The 14859-nt window shown below is 42.5% G+C and overlaps 1 protein-coding gene across 4 annotated transcripts in view; it reads left to right on the top strand.

Moving 5' to 3' along the window:
- CDKL4 (cyclin dependent kinase like 4) overlaps positions 1-14859 on the top strand; it is a 76652-nt gene that overhangs the window by 31352 nt on the left and 30441 nt on the right. For all 4 annotated transcript variants that reach the window (XM_031655095.1, XM_031655096.1, XM_021924769.2 and 1 more), the window contains exon 4: positions 7059-7131. In XM_031655095.1, the coding sequence (XP_031510955.1) occupies positions 7059-7131 (73 nt within the window). The remainder of the gene's footprint in view (positions 1-7058; positions 7132-14859) is intronic.

Genomic DNA, 14859 nt, shown 5'->3' with positions numbered 1-14859 from the left:
AAAAATTTGGGCGGAATTTAGGGTGCTCTTAGTTACGTGAATACTTTCAAGTGTCACATTCCAATTCCTGGACAATTTCTCCTCCTCATCTCATTAACTGAGAAACTAATTACCCTCACATAAATTCAGTCTTGTTCCCTGCAGGGTTATTGTCTGTGTCAGTTTTTAGCAATCTCATGGTAGTCCCAGTGGATCTGTAAAGTGGGTCCTACAGAAACAAGAAGTAAGGGGTTCTTTTAGGGTAAATATCAGATGCCTGATGTCCTAACTGTGCCGTGAACCAAGATATTAAAGCTCTGAACCTGTGCTTTTTTTCTTTAATTTCTCCAGTGAAATTAGAAGCAGCCAGACCACCTCACATATCTGTTATTACCTATATTCCCCATATTGTTCTATCACACTTAGTTCACCAAAGCCTTGCCTTGAATAAGCATTTTATTCTAGATGGCCACAGGTGACTATTTAAATTCCCTTTTCAGGCCAAGCACAGTGGCTCATACCTGTAATCCTAGCACTCTGGGAGGCCGAGGCAGGCAGATTGCTTGAGGTCAGGAGTTCAAGACCACTCTGGGCAACAGAGTGAAATCCTGTTTCTACTAAAATACAAAAAATTAGCCAGGTGTGGTGGCAGGCACCTATAGTCCCACCTACTCAGGTGGTTGAGCAGGAGAATTGCTTGAACCCAGGATGCGGAGGTTGCAGTGAGCCAAGATCACGCCGTTGCACTCCAGCCTGAGTGACAGAGTGAGACTCTGTCTCAAAAAAAAAAAAAAATTATATAAATAAATAAATACCTGTTTCATTACTGGGTGGCCATCTGCCAGCATCCCCACCATTAATAGTAATTAGATGCTGCCCTTCAGACCCCATTACATCAGATACCCAATCCTAGATTCTCACAGCCTTGGATTGTTTCCCACATCCACTTCTGGTACCATGTCCTGAATTGGTCAGGACTCAACAACAGAATTCACTCTAGCTAGTTTACAGAGAAAGACATTTGTCTCAAAGTTTTAGTTTATAAAATTTCTGGGAGTGCCAGAGAATCGGTCAGAATTCAACAACAGAATTCACTCTAGCTAGTTTAAAGAGAAAGACATTTGTCACAAGGTTTTAGTTTATAAAATTTCTGGGAATGCCAGAGAAACAAGATTAATTGAGCTCCTATTAGGTACCAGGTCCTGTTCTAGGTGCTGGAACTATAATAATGGGCAAGAGAAAGTCCTTGCCTTGTGCAATTTACATTCTGAAGTAGTCCAGCAATAAAGAAGAGTTATGAGTCTTTGAAGAAAAATGAAGCACAACGTGAAGTTAGAGAATGCCCAGGAGGTGTATTAGTCAAGGTTCTTCAGAGAAACAAAACCAATACAATACGTAGAGGTATTGATAACAGATTTATTATGGGTATTGACTCGTGTGATTATGGAGGCAGAAAAGTTCCACAATCTGCCATCTGCAAGCCAGAGAACCAGGAAAGCCGATGGTCTAATTCAGGCCAAGTCCTAAGGCCCAAGAGGACAGAAAGCTTCTAAGTCCAAAGGCCTGAGAGCCAGGAGCTTCCACGTCCAAGGGCAGGAGAAGACGGATGTCCTAGCTCAAGGAGACAGAAGCAACCCTTCCTCTACCTTTTTGTTGTATCCAGGCCCCCAGCAGGTTTGATGATGCCTGTCTGCCTACCCTCACCATTGTGGGTGGGTCTTCTTTACTCAGTCTACTGATTCAAATCTGAATCCCCTCCAGAAACACCCTCACAGACACACCCACAAATGATGTTTTGGGTTTTTTTGTTTTTTGAGAGAAGGTCTCATTCACTTGTCTCACTCTCTGCAGTGGCCGGAACATGACTCGCTGCAGCTTCCAACTCCCGAACTCAAGCAATCCTCTTGCCTGAGCGTCCTGAGCAGCTGGGACCACAGACACTCACCATTATGTCTGGCTAATTTTTAAACTGATTGGAGATGGGGTCTTGCCATGTTGCCCAGGCAGGTCTCAAACACCTGGGCTCAAGCAATCCTCGTGCCTCAGCCTCCCAAAGTGCTGGGATTACAAGCATGAGTCACTGCACCTGGCAGAAATAATGTTTTACCAGCTATCTGGGCATCCCTTAACCTAGTCAAGTTAACACAGAAAATTACTCATTACCAAAAGAGAGTAGAAGGAACAATAAACTGTTAATAGAAGTAGAAAAAGAAGTGAATATAGAAATAGAAGTAGAAATAGAAGTAAAATGTTATTAACAGCCTGATAGAAGGTATAAATAAGCCTAGGGGGCCAGGCACAGTGGCTCACACCTGTAATCCCAACACTTTTGGAAGGCCGAGGCAGGCAGATCACCTGAGGTCAGGAGTTCGAGACCAGCCTGACCAACATGGAGAAATCCCATCTCTACTAAAAATACAAAATTAGCCGGGTGTGGTGGTGTATGCCTGTAATCCCAGCTACTCAGAAGGCTGAGACAGGAGAATCACTTGAACCTGCGAGGCAGAGGTGGCGGTGAGCTGAGATTGTGCCATTGCACTCTAGCCTGGGCAACAAGAGTGAAACTCCATCTCAATAAATAAATAGATAATAAAATAAGCCTGGCATGTTCAGAGAACAGCAGAAAATAATGGACTGGGATGGAGTGACTTTGGGGATGTGATAGGAGATAAAGTTGGGAAGGGAAATGGAAGTAAAATGTTATTAACAGCCTGGTAGGCCATAGTAACAAGGCTGGATTTTATTCTAGGATAGTAAAGATTTACTGAGAAGGACTGAATTCATCTTGGGTAGTAATAATGAAATCAAGCTTCCCCTATTAAGTTTTTATAACAAACTTCCAGGTAGTGACTTCTGATGTCAGCATCAGGTCTTCCTCTGAGTGATTCAAGGAGCATATTCCGAGCAGTTCAGTCTGAATTCCCCCATCATGTTACCCTTTCTTGTTAACCCATTCAGACTTGAACTGTGATGTCTCATGTTTGCTTTAAGGCCTTCATTACGACTTTTAGTATTACTTTTAGCGGCAAGAACCTCAATTACTTTTGAACCAATCAAATATTTGGTTTTGCACTCGCCCAAAATATAATATTTAAACACTGAGCATCATTTGATTTCACCAGAGGTTCATTTTGCTCCAAGATGCTTTGAAAAATGCTGCCTGTGGCTGAACAGTGCTGCAGCACTCTATCTTTCTGGACTGAGCACCGCGTGGATGTGCATTCTCTTTGATGGTTATCTTCTCTTTGCACGATCTGTAGTGGTGGTTTGTGGTTCTCTTTGATGACTATCTTCTCTTTGCACGATCAGGGATGTTGTTTTGCCCCTGACGGAATCTGCCTTCTTGGAAGCTAACTGAACCGAATGTGACACTTCCTGTGAGATGCCTTTAAACATCCTCTTTCATGTTAAAGGCATCTTTAACATCCTATGAAATTACTTTCCTGTGAAATTACTTCATTCTTGATTCCATGTTATTTAGGCTAATAATTGGGGCTTTGCAGTTTCTGAATCCTAGCCCCTACCTCATTTCCCAATGCCTGTACTTACTCTCCTGCACCTGTAGGCTCTTAGATCCCGACCAGACCAGCGTTCTGTTCCCACGTCAGTAGGAGCATGTGCTCCACCCTTGCTAGTTCCTCCCAAGGATGGAAATCCATTTCCCTTCCTCTCACTGCTGCCACCATAATCTAAGTGTCCAAATCTCACTTGGGTAATTGAATTAGCCTCCTAATTTCTCTCTATGTGTGTTGCCCCCCAGAAATCCATTCTCCATATTATGTCACCTCCTTGCTTGATTTCTTTCAGTGGTTTTGAATCTAGCATAAATCCACATTTCTTATCGAGATCTAGATCTCTGAGGCCCTCCATGGACTGGTCTCTGCCAATCTTCCCGTCTTCTTCACTCAAGCGTCAGCCACCCTGGCCTCATACTGTCTTCCCCACACTCCCAGTTCTTTCTCTCCTCGGGGCCTCTTGCTATTCTTCTGCACCTCTTCCGTCTTTGTATGGGGGTCTCAATCCCATCGACTGGCCTTATCTGATCTCAGACCTGTATCTTCAGAACCCATGTGGGTGTAAAACCAGACATTGAGGGGATAGATTACTCCATAAACTTATGAGATATTATTCTGTTATTACACATGAGGAAAACTGAAGGTTCAGAGAACTTAAATAACGTATGTTCAAGATTATAAAGTAGAGGCCAGACGCGGTGGCTCACACCTGTAATCCCAGCACTTTGGGAGGCCGAGGGTGGATCACGAGGTCAGGAGATCGAGACCATCCTGGCTAACACAGTAAAACACCATCTCTACTAAAAATACAAAAAATTAGCTGGGTGTGGTGGCCGACACCTGTAGTCCCAGCTACTCAGGAGGCTGAGGCAGGAGAATGGTGTGAACCCAGGAGGCAGAGCTTGCAGTGAGCTGAGATTGGGCCACTGCACTCCAGCCTGGGCGACAGAGCAAGACTCCGTCTCAAAAAAAAAAAAAGATTATAAAGTAGGAAGGAAGCAGCATATCTGGGATTTGAATTCAAGCGACCTGTCTCACAGTGCTCAAAATGGCTATACTAGTCTTCCTGCCTCATATTTTAAAAATGTAAACAATGTTGTTTCAGGTTTGACTCTAGGTGAAGTGGGGGGAATACAATTACATCAGAATTCAGTGCTGGAAATAGACACTTCAAGTGGAAAGGGATTTAATCATGAGAATTAGGTACATTCACAATATTAATAATGAGGAGAACTGGAGTCAAAGGGTTGCCACTGGACCACTGATGTCAAGGGCATGCCACCATAATTGTGGTACAAGATCAGGAAACTGCTCTGAGGAAAATACCATGTACATTGCTTGCTTTTCTCTGCGTGTACTTCAGCCTCACATGATGGTATCTTGTAGCTAGTGTTATAACTGAGTCATGCCTAGGCCTTCCCACTGTTCTGTAAAGTCAGCTACATCTGCACATGTTCAGTTTTTAAAAAGTGATCTAAATATACAATTTAAATATCCAAATATGATAAAATATTAAATCTGAGTAATGGATATGTTTGGGGTATTACATAATATGATTTTTTTAATTAAGAAAATTCTTATAGTTGACATTTAGTAAAAGAAACCCTTATGTTTCAGATTTTTGAAAAATATACATACACCAGCCACATCTCCATCAACAGGGCTGAAAGACAAACAACACTGAGAAAAATATTTGCAGCATATATAACAGACCGTGATATACATTGAGTCTTTGTAAATCAGTAAGAAAGCAGTGAACAGACCAATTTAAAAAGCAATAAACGCATGAAATGGAATTACACAAAAGAAGAAATGCAGTATCCAATAAGGGTGTGAAAAATAATAATCACTAAAAATTAGTGAAATACAAATAAAAAACACAATGAGACATCTTTTTATTTTAACCACAGATTGGCAAACATAACATTGGCAAAACCAAATGTTGGCAAGACAATGAGGAGACAGGGACTTTGATGCACAGATGTTTGGTGGGAGTGAAAATGGGTATAACCTTCCTCAGAAAGGGTAGTTTGACAGTGTGTAAATGTGAAGGCATCATCATGGGACAGTGATGTGAGTGATGGAAAGCTACCAACAGAAAAGTTACAGAGAATGTAAATGCTATAATTCATGGAGATGGTTACATAAAGTAGAATACTCGCAAACAGAGTAAGTTTCCCAGACCCCCAATCCCCAGTGGAAAATACACCTGCCCATGATACTTCCCAATATTTTCTATACAGAGTGATGAGTCTGCCAGGGACAAGAAGCTTACACCCTCCCATTCTTATGAGATCCTTATTCTCCCTGGCCTCCTTTTGGGCTATCTGCTTACCAGGGACAAGAAACTATTACAAAATAACTTGAGTCTCTACCACCAACATGGATTGGATGAATTGAAGAGCCATCTTCCAAGTATACCTTTTTTTCCTGCAAAACCAAGTCTCAGGTCTACCTGAATTTCATCCCTGCAGGATCAAAATGTAATGGGTGCCTACCACTGGTCTCAGAAATCCCACTTCTAGAACTTATCTTAAGAAGGTAATTGCATAAATATCATAAGATGGATGATTACAGATATTCACTGAAGAGTTTCTAGAAATGAAAATTGGCAGAACTGAACTGCTCATCAATGGAGACTAAGTAAATTATGCTACAGCCATATAATGATCTCCTCTGGAGCCACTAAAATATATGTGTACATGTTGGTATTTGTACCTCTATGCATAGAACGTTTCTCAAAGTGGTCGGGGTGAAATTGAAGCAAATAAATGGGTGGCTAGGCCGGTGTCAGAGAGACTTCATGTGTATACTTTTATATGTTTAAAATTTGAACCATACGAATGTGTTTATTTTAAAATTAAAGTTAAAAAGTAAATACTGGCTGGGCATAGTGGCTCACACCTGTAATCCCAGCACTCTAGGAGGGTGAGGTAGATGGATCATCTGAGATCGGGAGTTCAGGACCAGCCTGGCCAACATGGCGAAACTCCATCTCTACTAAAAATACAAAAATTAGCTGGGCATGGTGGTGCGCGCCTGTAATCCCAGCTACTTGGGAGGCTGAGGCAAGAGAATCTAATGTCTTGAACTCAGAAAGAGGAAGTTGCAGTGAGCTGAGATCATGCCACTGCACTCCAGCCTGGGTGACAGAGCCAGACCCTGTCTCCAAAAAAAAAAAAAAAAAAAAAAAAAAAGTACAGAGAGAGACAGGGAGAGAGAGGAACAGAGTTGCCTGAAGAGACAGCCACCAGAAGTTATAGCTGTTATTTTAGGGTAGCAAGATTTGACCCAACACATTTTATTCCTTTACTTTTCTATATTTTTTGAATCTTCATAAGCATGTATCATTTGTGGATGTAAAAAATTCAAATTACAAAAGGAAATTACATAACTATAATAAAAAGATAGTAAAGCCCAATTTTCACTAAAATTTTTTTTAGGATCCCTCTGCATGATGTTCCTTGAACACGGCAGTCCCTGGCCACTCCACTTCTATTCCCAACCCTTGCTTCTGGAACTCTATCCTATGAGTTTTCATTTCCTTTTTTATTTTTCCCTCAGAGTTGCTGATGGAGTGATCAAAAGTGTATTATGGCAAACACTTCAAGCTCTTAATTTCTGTCATATACATAACGTAAGTAACATTTTCTAATGTATTTATTCATTTCTTCATGATGACTCTTCTAAATAGCTCAGGGTTTTGTTCGGAGAGCTGAAGACAAAGGGAAAGTAAGAGTCAAAGAAGCAAAACAAAAGGAAGTTCAGCCAGTAGTCCCAGCACTTTGAAAGGCAGAGGTAGGAGGATCAAGTGAGCCCCAGAGTTTGAGACCGGCCTGGGGAAAGACCCTGTCTGCAAAAAGGAAAAGGAAATAACAAAAGAAAGTTCAAAATATGAGAAAAAAATGATGCATTATTCATGACTCTTTCCAATTTCTGTAAGAATCAAATTGCTAATTCCTTATGAATTAAAAATTTGAATAAATGTAATGATTCCTTTTGCCATAGTGCCAGTAACCCCTGAAACTATTTTTAAATTGGGCTAGAATAATTTTTCAGGGCCGGTGTGGTGGCTCATGCCTGTAATCCCTGCACTTTGGGAGGCCAATGCGGGCAGATGGCTTTGAGCTCAGGAGTTCAAGACCAGCCTGGGTAACATGGAGAAACCCTATCTCTATGAAAAAATATAAAAATTAGCCAGCCATGGTGGTGCACACCTGTAATCCTAGCTACTTGGGAGGCTGAAGCTGGAGAATCACTTGAACCCAGGAGGTGGAGGTTGCAGTGAGCCAAGATCACACCACTGCTCTCAAGCCTGGGCGACAGAGTGAGACCCTGTCTCCAAAAGTAATAATAGTAAGTTTTCAGGATATTGCTGGTGTAATCCCCCATGGTACTTTTTTTTTTCACTATTATTTTTATGTCTCTTAAGTTCTTTACCCTATAGCAATCTAAGTCCCCCTTTCCTTTCCTTTTTAAAAGCTGTTTCCAGCCAGGCGTGGTGGCTCACGCCTGTAATCCCAGCACTTTGGGAGGCCAAGGCGGGCGGCTCACGAGGTCAGGACATCGAGACCATCCTGGCTAACACGGTGAAACCCCATCTCTACTAAGAATACAAAACATTAGCTGGGCGTGGTGGCGGGTGCTTGTAGTCCCAGCTGCTAGGGAGGCTGAGGCAGGAGAATGGCATGAACCCGGGAGGCGGAGCTTGCAGTGAGCCAAGATTACACCACTGCACTCCGGCCTGGGTGACAGAGTGAGACTGTCTCAAAAAAAAAAAAAAAAGTTCATGAATCTTTTATAGCCGTAGTTCTCAAGCTTGGGCATGCATCAAAATCACTAGGAGGGCCTGTGAAAACACAGCTTCCTGGGCCCCGTCCCCAGAGTTTCTGATTCAGTAGGTCTGAGGCAGGGCCCCAAGAATGTGCATGTCTCCTGTTTTTCCCAGATGCTACTGAAGATGCTGGTTCAAGAACCACACTTTGAATACAACTATGTTAGAGAAATAATTTTGGCTGTTTCCTGTACGTAACTTAACTTGTTCTTTCACTTGTATTTCCTGTACATTGGAGTTTATATCTAGAGGCTTGATCATATTCAGGTTCAGCTTTTTTTAAGATAAGAATGCCTCCTATGTGGTGCTGTACACTTCCTGTCGCATCCCCATCGTGAGTGCATAGCATCCACTTGTCCCACTTTCGAGAACGTTAAAATTGATGAGTGGGCTCAGGAGGTATTCGTTTGGTCCCCTCATTATCATTTTCCCTGTCAACGTTGTTTCCCTGGTGGTTTTAGCATCCAGTGATGATTATTGTCTGCATCTAGTATTTCATGACAGTGATTTTCTAATTCTGTTATTCCTTCTGCATTTAATAATTGGAATTGTATGGAAAAGAACTCACCCTCATGGATTCTGGCTACTTTTATTTATCAACACTCAGGGTGATGAGCTGGTATCTTAGCAACCGTGACAAGTTTTGGGGAGAGGTGGCTGGAGCACCATTATAAACACAAATTTTGTATTGTGGTGTTTTCAATTCTTTGCTGTTATTGGTCTCTCCGATGCTCAGATTTTCCCATCTTAGGCCAATGAGAGCTTCTTCAAGTTGGCTCCTGGTACCTTTGCTCTATATCATTATATTTTTGCGACAGTCTCACTTCGTTGCCCAGGCTGGAGTGCAGTGGCGTGATCATAGCGCACTTGGGCCTCAAACTCCTGAGCTCAAGTGATTCTCCCACTTCAGCCTCCCTGAGTAGCTGGGACTACAGGCACATGCCACTACACTCAGCCAATTTTTGTTTCTATAGAGACGGGGGTCTCACTATCTTGCCCAGGCTGGCCTCAAACTCCTGCCTTGGCTGCCCAAAGTGCGAGGATTACAGGTGTGAACCACTGCACTCAGCCAGTGATAGCTTTTAAAAAATATATCTAGCCCTTTTGAGTTGGTGCCTAGACAGAGACAGTGCTGAGGGAATGATGCAGAGTACCATATGGTCAGTTTTGATGCCAGCAGAATGTCTATCAAAGCAGTCTAGGATTGCTGAAAAAGAAAGTATAAGATCATGGGAATACATTTCAGTATGGAGGGGAAGCTTTCTTTACTTTTAGGAAAGTCAGTGAAGTTTTTATTAGGTTAAATCAAAAGCTTTTATTTTCTATTAATGTAGAGGGATATTTTTCACAAACTATGTAAACCTATTTTTCATGATGCAAATTATGCTTTCTGATACTTAATAAAGATGATGCCAAATGGAATCCTTATCTCTGTTGCTTTCCACCATGCTATAGGAGGTATCAAAGTTGCTGCAGGAGTTTTATGGGTAGTTAAAATGATTTCTAAAAATACCACTTACCACAAGTGTTTATCCCTACATAACCAGACACTTTCCGGGTACTTGGTTATAAGCTTGAATGCAATGTCTGTGGCTGCTTTATCTTTGTATCTCTTTAATACCTAAATTGGATATTTTTATATAAAGGGTGCTCAATAAATATTTATTTAATAACTGGATGGATGGATGGATGGATGGATGGATGGATGGATGGATCAATGGTTGGTTGGTTGAATGAGTCAATCAGTCAGTCAACCCAAACTGCCTAACTGATTGTGACTACTTCCAGTGGACCCAAACATTTTTGTAGACCAATGCAACTGCCATCATTTCTGCGCTTGGAACTACACATTCTATACCCGAAGCTTTAAAACACCGAAAACTTCTGATTGATAATATGTGGCCTCTATTAAAAACAAATACTTTTTCAGGCCAGGCATGGTGGTTCATGCCTGTAATCCCAGGACTTTGGGAGGTTAAGGTGGGCAGATTACCTGAGGTGAGGAGTTCAAGACCAGCCTGGCCAACATGGTGAAACCCTCTCTCTACTAAAAATACAAAAATTTTCCAGGCATGGTAATGCATGCCTGTAATCCCAGTTACTACTCGGGATGCTGAGGTGGGAGAATCACTTGAACTCGGGAGGCAGCAGTTACAGTGAGCTAAGATCAGGCCACTGCCCTCCAGCCTGGGTGACAGAGCAAGACTCTGTCTCAAAAAAAAGATAATTTTTCAGACAAATTTGCATCCTCCAAGATGGAAATTCCTTCTCATTTTCTTATGGTAAGCCTTTGTGTGTCTGTCTTTTTATTTATCTATAATTAACATGCATGCAAAGAAAAAAAATCTAAGCCATATATAAAGCTGTCACAATAATACAACTAAAACCTTCATACTCTCCTTATTTTTAAAGGAACTCCCATGATAGTCTCAAAGGATAGAAAAGGCAATCTGACCCAGTGGTGTTGCTGACGACTCACAGCTTTCAACCTGTAGAGACCATGTGTACCTTATCATCTCCAGAGTCGAGATCCTAAGCAGGACACTGAAGGTTAAAGTACCAAGGGATTCAGGCCTTGCTACTCAAACTATGGTTCATAGAGATCACCTGGGAGCTTGTTAGAAATGCTGACTCTGAGGTCCTCTACAGACCTGCTGAATCAGAGTCTGCATTTTAACCAGAGCTCCAGGTGGTTCATGTGCACATTAAATTTGGAGAAGCGCAGGACTTAAGAAAATACCTACTCATTTGGTTCTGTTTTACCCTATAATATCACTAGAGTGAGGTAACCAAAGTGATCCATTTAACACCATAATGATCCCATGGATTTTTACATATTTGCTGTATTGATTAGAGAAAAGGGGGAAAGGGGCTTCATCTCAAAATGGCAAAAATGACTTCTTTTTTTTTTCTTTCCTGAGACAGGATCTTGGTCTGTTGCCCAGGCTAGAATGCAGTGGCACCTTCACGGCTCACTGCAACCTCAGCCTCCCATGCTCAAACAATCCTTTCACCTTAGCCTCCCAAGGAACTGGGCCTACACATGCCACCATGCATGGCTAATTAAAAAAAAAAAAATTTTTTTTTTTTGTAGTGATAGTTTCATTGTGTTGCCCAGGGTGGTCTCAAACCCCTGACCTCAAGCGATCCTCCCACCTTGGCCTCCCAAAGAGCTAGGATTACAGGCATGAGCCACCATGCCCAGCGGGCAAAAATGACTTCTGAGATAGGAGCAGGCCAGGCTGCAACCTCCATCAGCATCTTGTTGATCCTTATGTTTTGGTTGTTGAGGAGGGGGTCCCTTTTCTCTCCTCGCTGTATAAGCATCCATGCCTAAGGCTCCAAGAGAATAAATTTATCAGATAATAAAAAAAAACCCTATTTATTGTTTTTATCAGGCTATTTAAGAAGCAATTTCTGGTGTGCAAGTTTGCAGAGATGATTTTAAAGTTAAAAGTCAGTTTTAAAATACCATAGATATCTCTTTTGGCTCGCTTGTGAGCCAAAAAAAAGATTGCCCATCAGCCACAACAACTGAACCTGAGCAATGTTTGCTAAAAGCTGTGTACAAGACCGAGCGTGGTGTCTCATGCCTGTAATCCCAGCACTTTGGGAGGCTGAGGCGGGTGGATCACCTGAGGTCAGGAGTTCAAGACCAGCCTGGCCAACATGGTGAAACCCCATCTCTACTAAAAAATTCAAAAAATTAGCCAGGTGTGGTGGTGGGCGACTGTAATCTCAGCGACTCAGGAGGCTGACAGGCAGGAGAATCACTTGAACCCGGGAGGCAGAGGTTGCAGTGAGCTGAGATCATGCCACTGCACTCCAGCCTGGGTAACAAAGAGCGACTCCGTCTCAAAAAAATAAATAAATAAATAAATAATTTTAAAAAGCTGTGTATAAAACTGAATTTATTAAAATTATTTTATTAACAGAGACTTGCATGCTTCTTGTTCTTTGAGAGAAAATAAGCTGATTGCAAGAGGCATTGCAGAGAGTTTGCATTGAGTGTGGCTTTGCAGTGGAGTAGGTGAATGCTTTATTTCTAAGCGTCTTCTTCTCCCCCATGCCCTGTTTCTTATGGTTCCAATTATTTATTTTTTAATTTTATTTTTTATTTTTATTTATTTATTTTTAGACAGAGTCTTGCTGTGTCACCCAGGCTGGGGTCCAGTGGCATAACTGCAGCTCACTGCAACCTCTGCCTCCCAGGTTCAAGCGATTCTCCTGCGTCAGCCCCTTGAGTAGCTGGGATTACAGGCACCCACAACCACGCCTGGCTAATTTTTGTATGTTTAGTAGAGACAGGGTTTCACCATGTTGGCCAGGCTGGTCTCGAACTCCTGACCTCAGGTGATCTGCCTGCCTCAGCCTCCCAAAGTGCTGGGATTACAGGCATGAACCACCGCACCCAGCCAGGTTCCAATTATTTTTACTCCCTTTTAAATTTCTTCAGTATCCTCTCACTCTTTATCGGTAACTTCTCCTACCTGCTCCTATACCAATAAATGCTCCTGTTTCTTTGGGATATGTCAATGCTTCATTTCCTTTTGTATATTTGGTTGAAAAATAAGTGCTATAAATTTCACATGGATTAGATCCAGAAAACATATTTATAGGCCAATGGACAGATATCGATGTAAATCCATTTACTTGGTAATGCTACACATAGTCTAGAAATTCAAGAATTTGATGCAAACTCATTTAAAGGACGTAACTTGTTCTAATGTAATCACCAACTATAAGTGAGTGTTACTGACTCAGAGTGTTAGTCTAAATTTCTTAAGTGTGTTGCTTAAAAGGTAGGATATCAAAACTATGTTCATTTATATTCCAACAAATTTTTTTTTTTTTTTTTTTTTTTTTGAGGCAGGGTCTCACTCTGTCAGACAGGCTAGAGTGCGGTGGTGCCATCTTGGCTCACTGCAACCTCCACCTCCTGGGCACAAGCCATCCTCCCATCTCAGCCTCTTGTGTAGCTGGGACTAAAGGCGCACACCACATACCTGGCTAATTTTTGTATTTTTTGTGGAGACTGACTTTCACCATTGGGCCCAGGCTGGTATCAAATTCCTGTACTCAAGCGATCCGCCCAACTTGGCCTCCCGAAGTGCAAGGATTACAGGCATCAGCAACCATGTCCGGCCTATGTGTTTTTTTTAATTAGTGTCTAAGGCCTTAGTACTTTTAAGAGACCTAAAAAAGTTTCTTCTAACTGCTCTTCATACAAATTACGAAGCAGTTGACAGTAATTGAGACTAAATAGGAAAAAGCTCCTGCTACCAGTGTCATTTCTGCAACCTAAAATGAATTTAGGGCTCAGCTGTTTTTCTCTTCCTAGATAGCTATTAGAGAACCAAAGACAACCATTTCAGAATTGTCAAATTGACAAAAATGCTTAAAGGGCCTGACAGCATAGTAGAGAGGGAGGCAGAAGGAGTTGATTATTGTGACACTCAATTCATGGACTCTGTCAGCGGCCACTTGCAATCACAGGATTGTTGCAAGGATGAAATAATTCATGCTTTGAACTGAAGTGCTTTGAAAAGTACAGAGTTCCCTGTGAGGGCCCAGTGATGGAGATCGATATTATTTTCATCCATTTTCTCTTTTGGGAGCGTGGATAAACGGAAAGTTCTGAAGGGTAAGGTTTGAGCTGTTTTCTCACAGCACCTCCGCAACATGGAAACCCATTTCTGGAATGCCCAGGCGCGCGCGGGCTTACTCAGCCTGCCCTCACCCAGGCTCCTAGCCGGGCCGCTCCTGTCCGGCGAGGAGCATCTGCTTCATTCAGGGTCATTATGATTCGGCAGCAAATTGTAAGGCCGCTGCATATGAAAGAATAGCGGGGTCCAGGCGTGGTGGCTCACGCCTGTAATCCCGGCACTTTGGGAGGCAGAGGTGGGCGGATCACTTGAGCTCAGTAATTCAAGACCAGACTGGACAACAACATGGTGAAACCCGTCTCTACTAAAAATACAAAATTAGCCGGGCATGGTGGTGAGCGCCTGTAATCCTAGCTACTCGGGACACACCCGTAGTCCCAGCTACTCGGGAGGCTGAGGCAGGAGAATCGCTTTAATCCAGGATGCGGAGCTTGCAGTGAGCCAAGATCGCGCCACTGCACTCCAGCCTGGGCGACAGAGCGAGTGAGGTCAGCGTGCCACAGGTCCCACTTTCCCAGTAGGGATTCTGACAACATCGTGGGCCATCTCAGGAGTGTTGCTGATTGTTCCAGGATAGCTCCGTGGTGAGGATGTGGAAATGATGCCCATCTCCTGACGAGGAATGCTTCGGAATCTCTGCTAAGTAGGGGATTGTGCGCCCCAGCTCACCCAGGCAGGCCTGGTTTGTGCCTATTGTCCTGGCATGATTATTAATAGGCCCCTCCTTCACACTTGGAAGTCTCCTGATTTGGATGTAAATAATATGGTCATTCTAATTGTAAGTGAATTTTGCTTTTTGTTATCATTTAAATGTTTTTCTAATTTCTCAAATCTGCAAGTTTTTCAACCTTAATTGTGACTCTTG

This window comes from Papio anubis, chromosome 14, assembly GCF_008728515.1.
Source record: "Papio anubis isolate 15944 chromosome 14, Panubis1.0, whole genome shotgun sequence".
In the NCBI taxonomy this organism is placed as follows: domain Eukaryota; kingdom Metazoa; phylum Chordata; class Mammalia; order Primates; family Cercopithecidae; genus Papio; species Papio anubis.
This window is presented reverse-complemented; position numbering and strand designations above follow the sequence as displayed.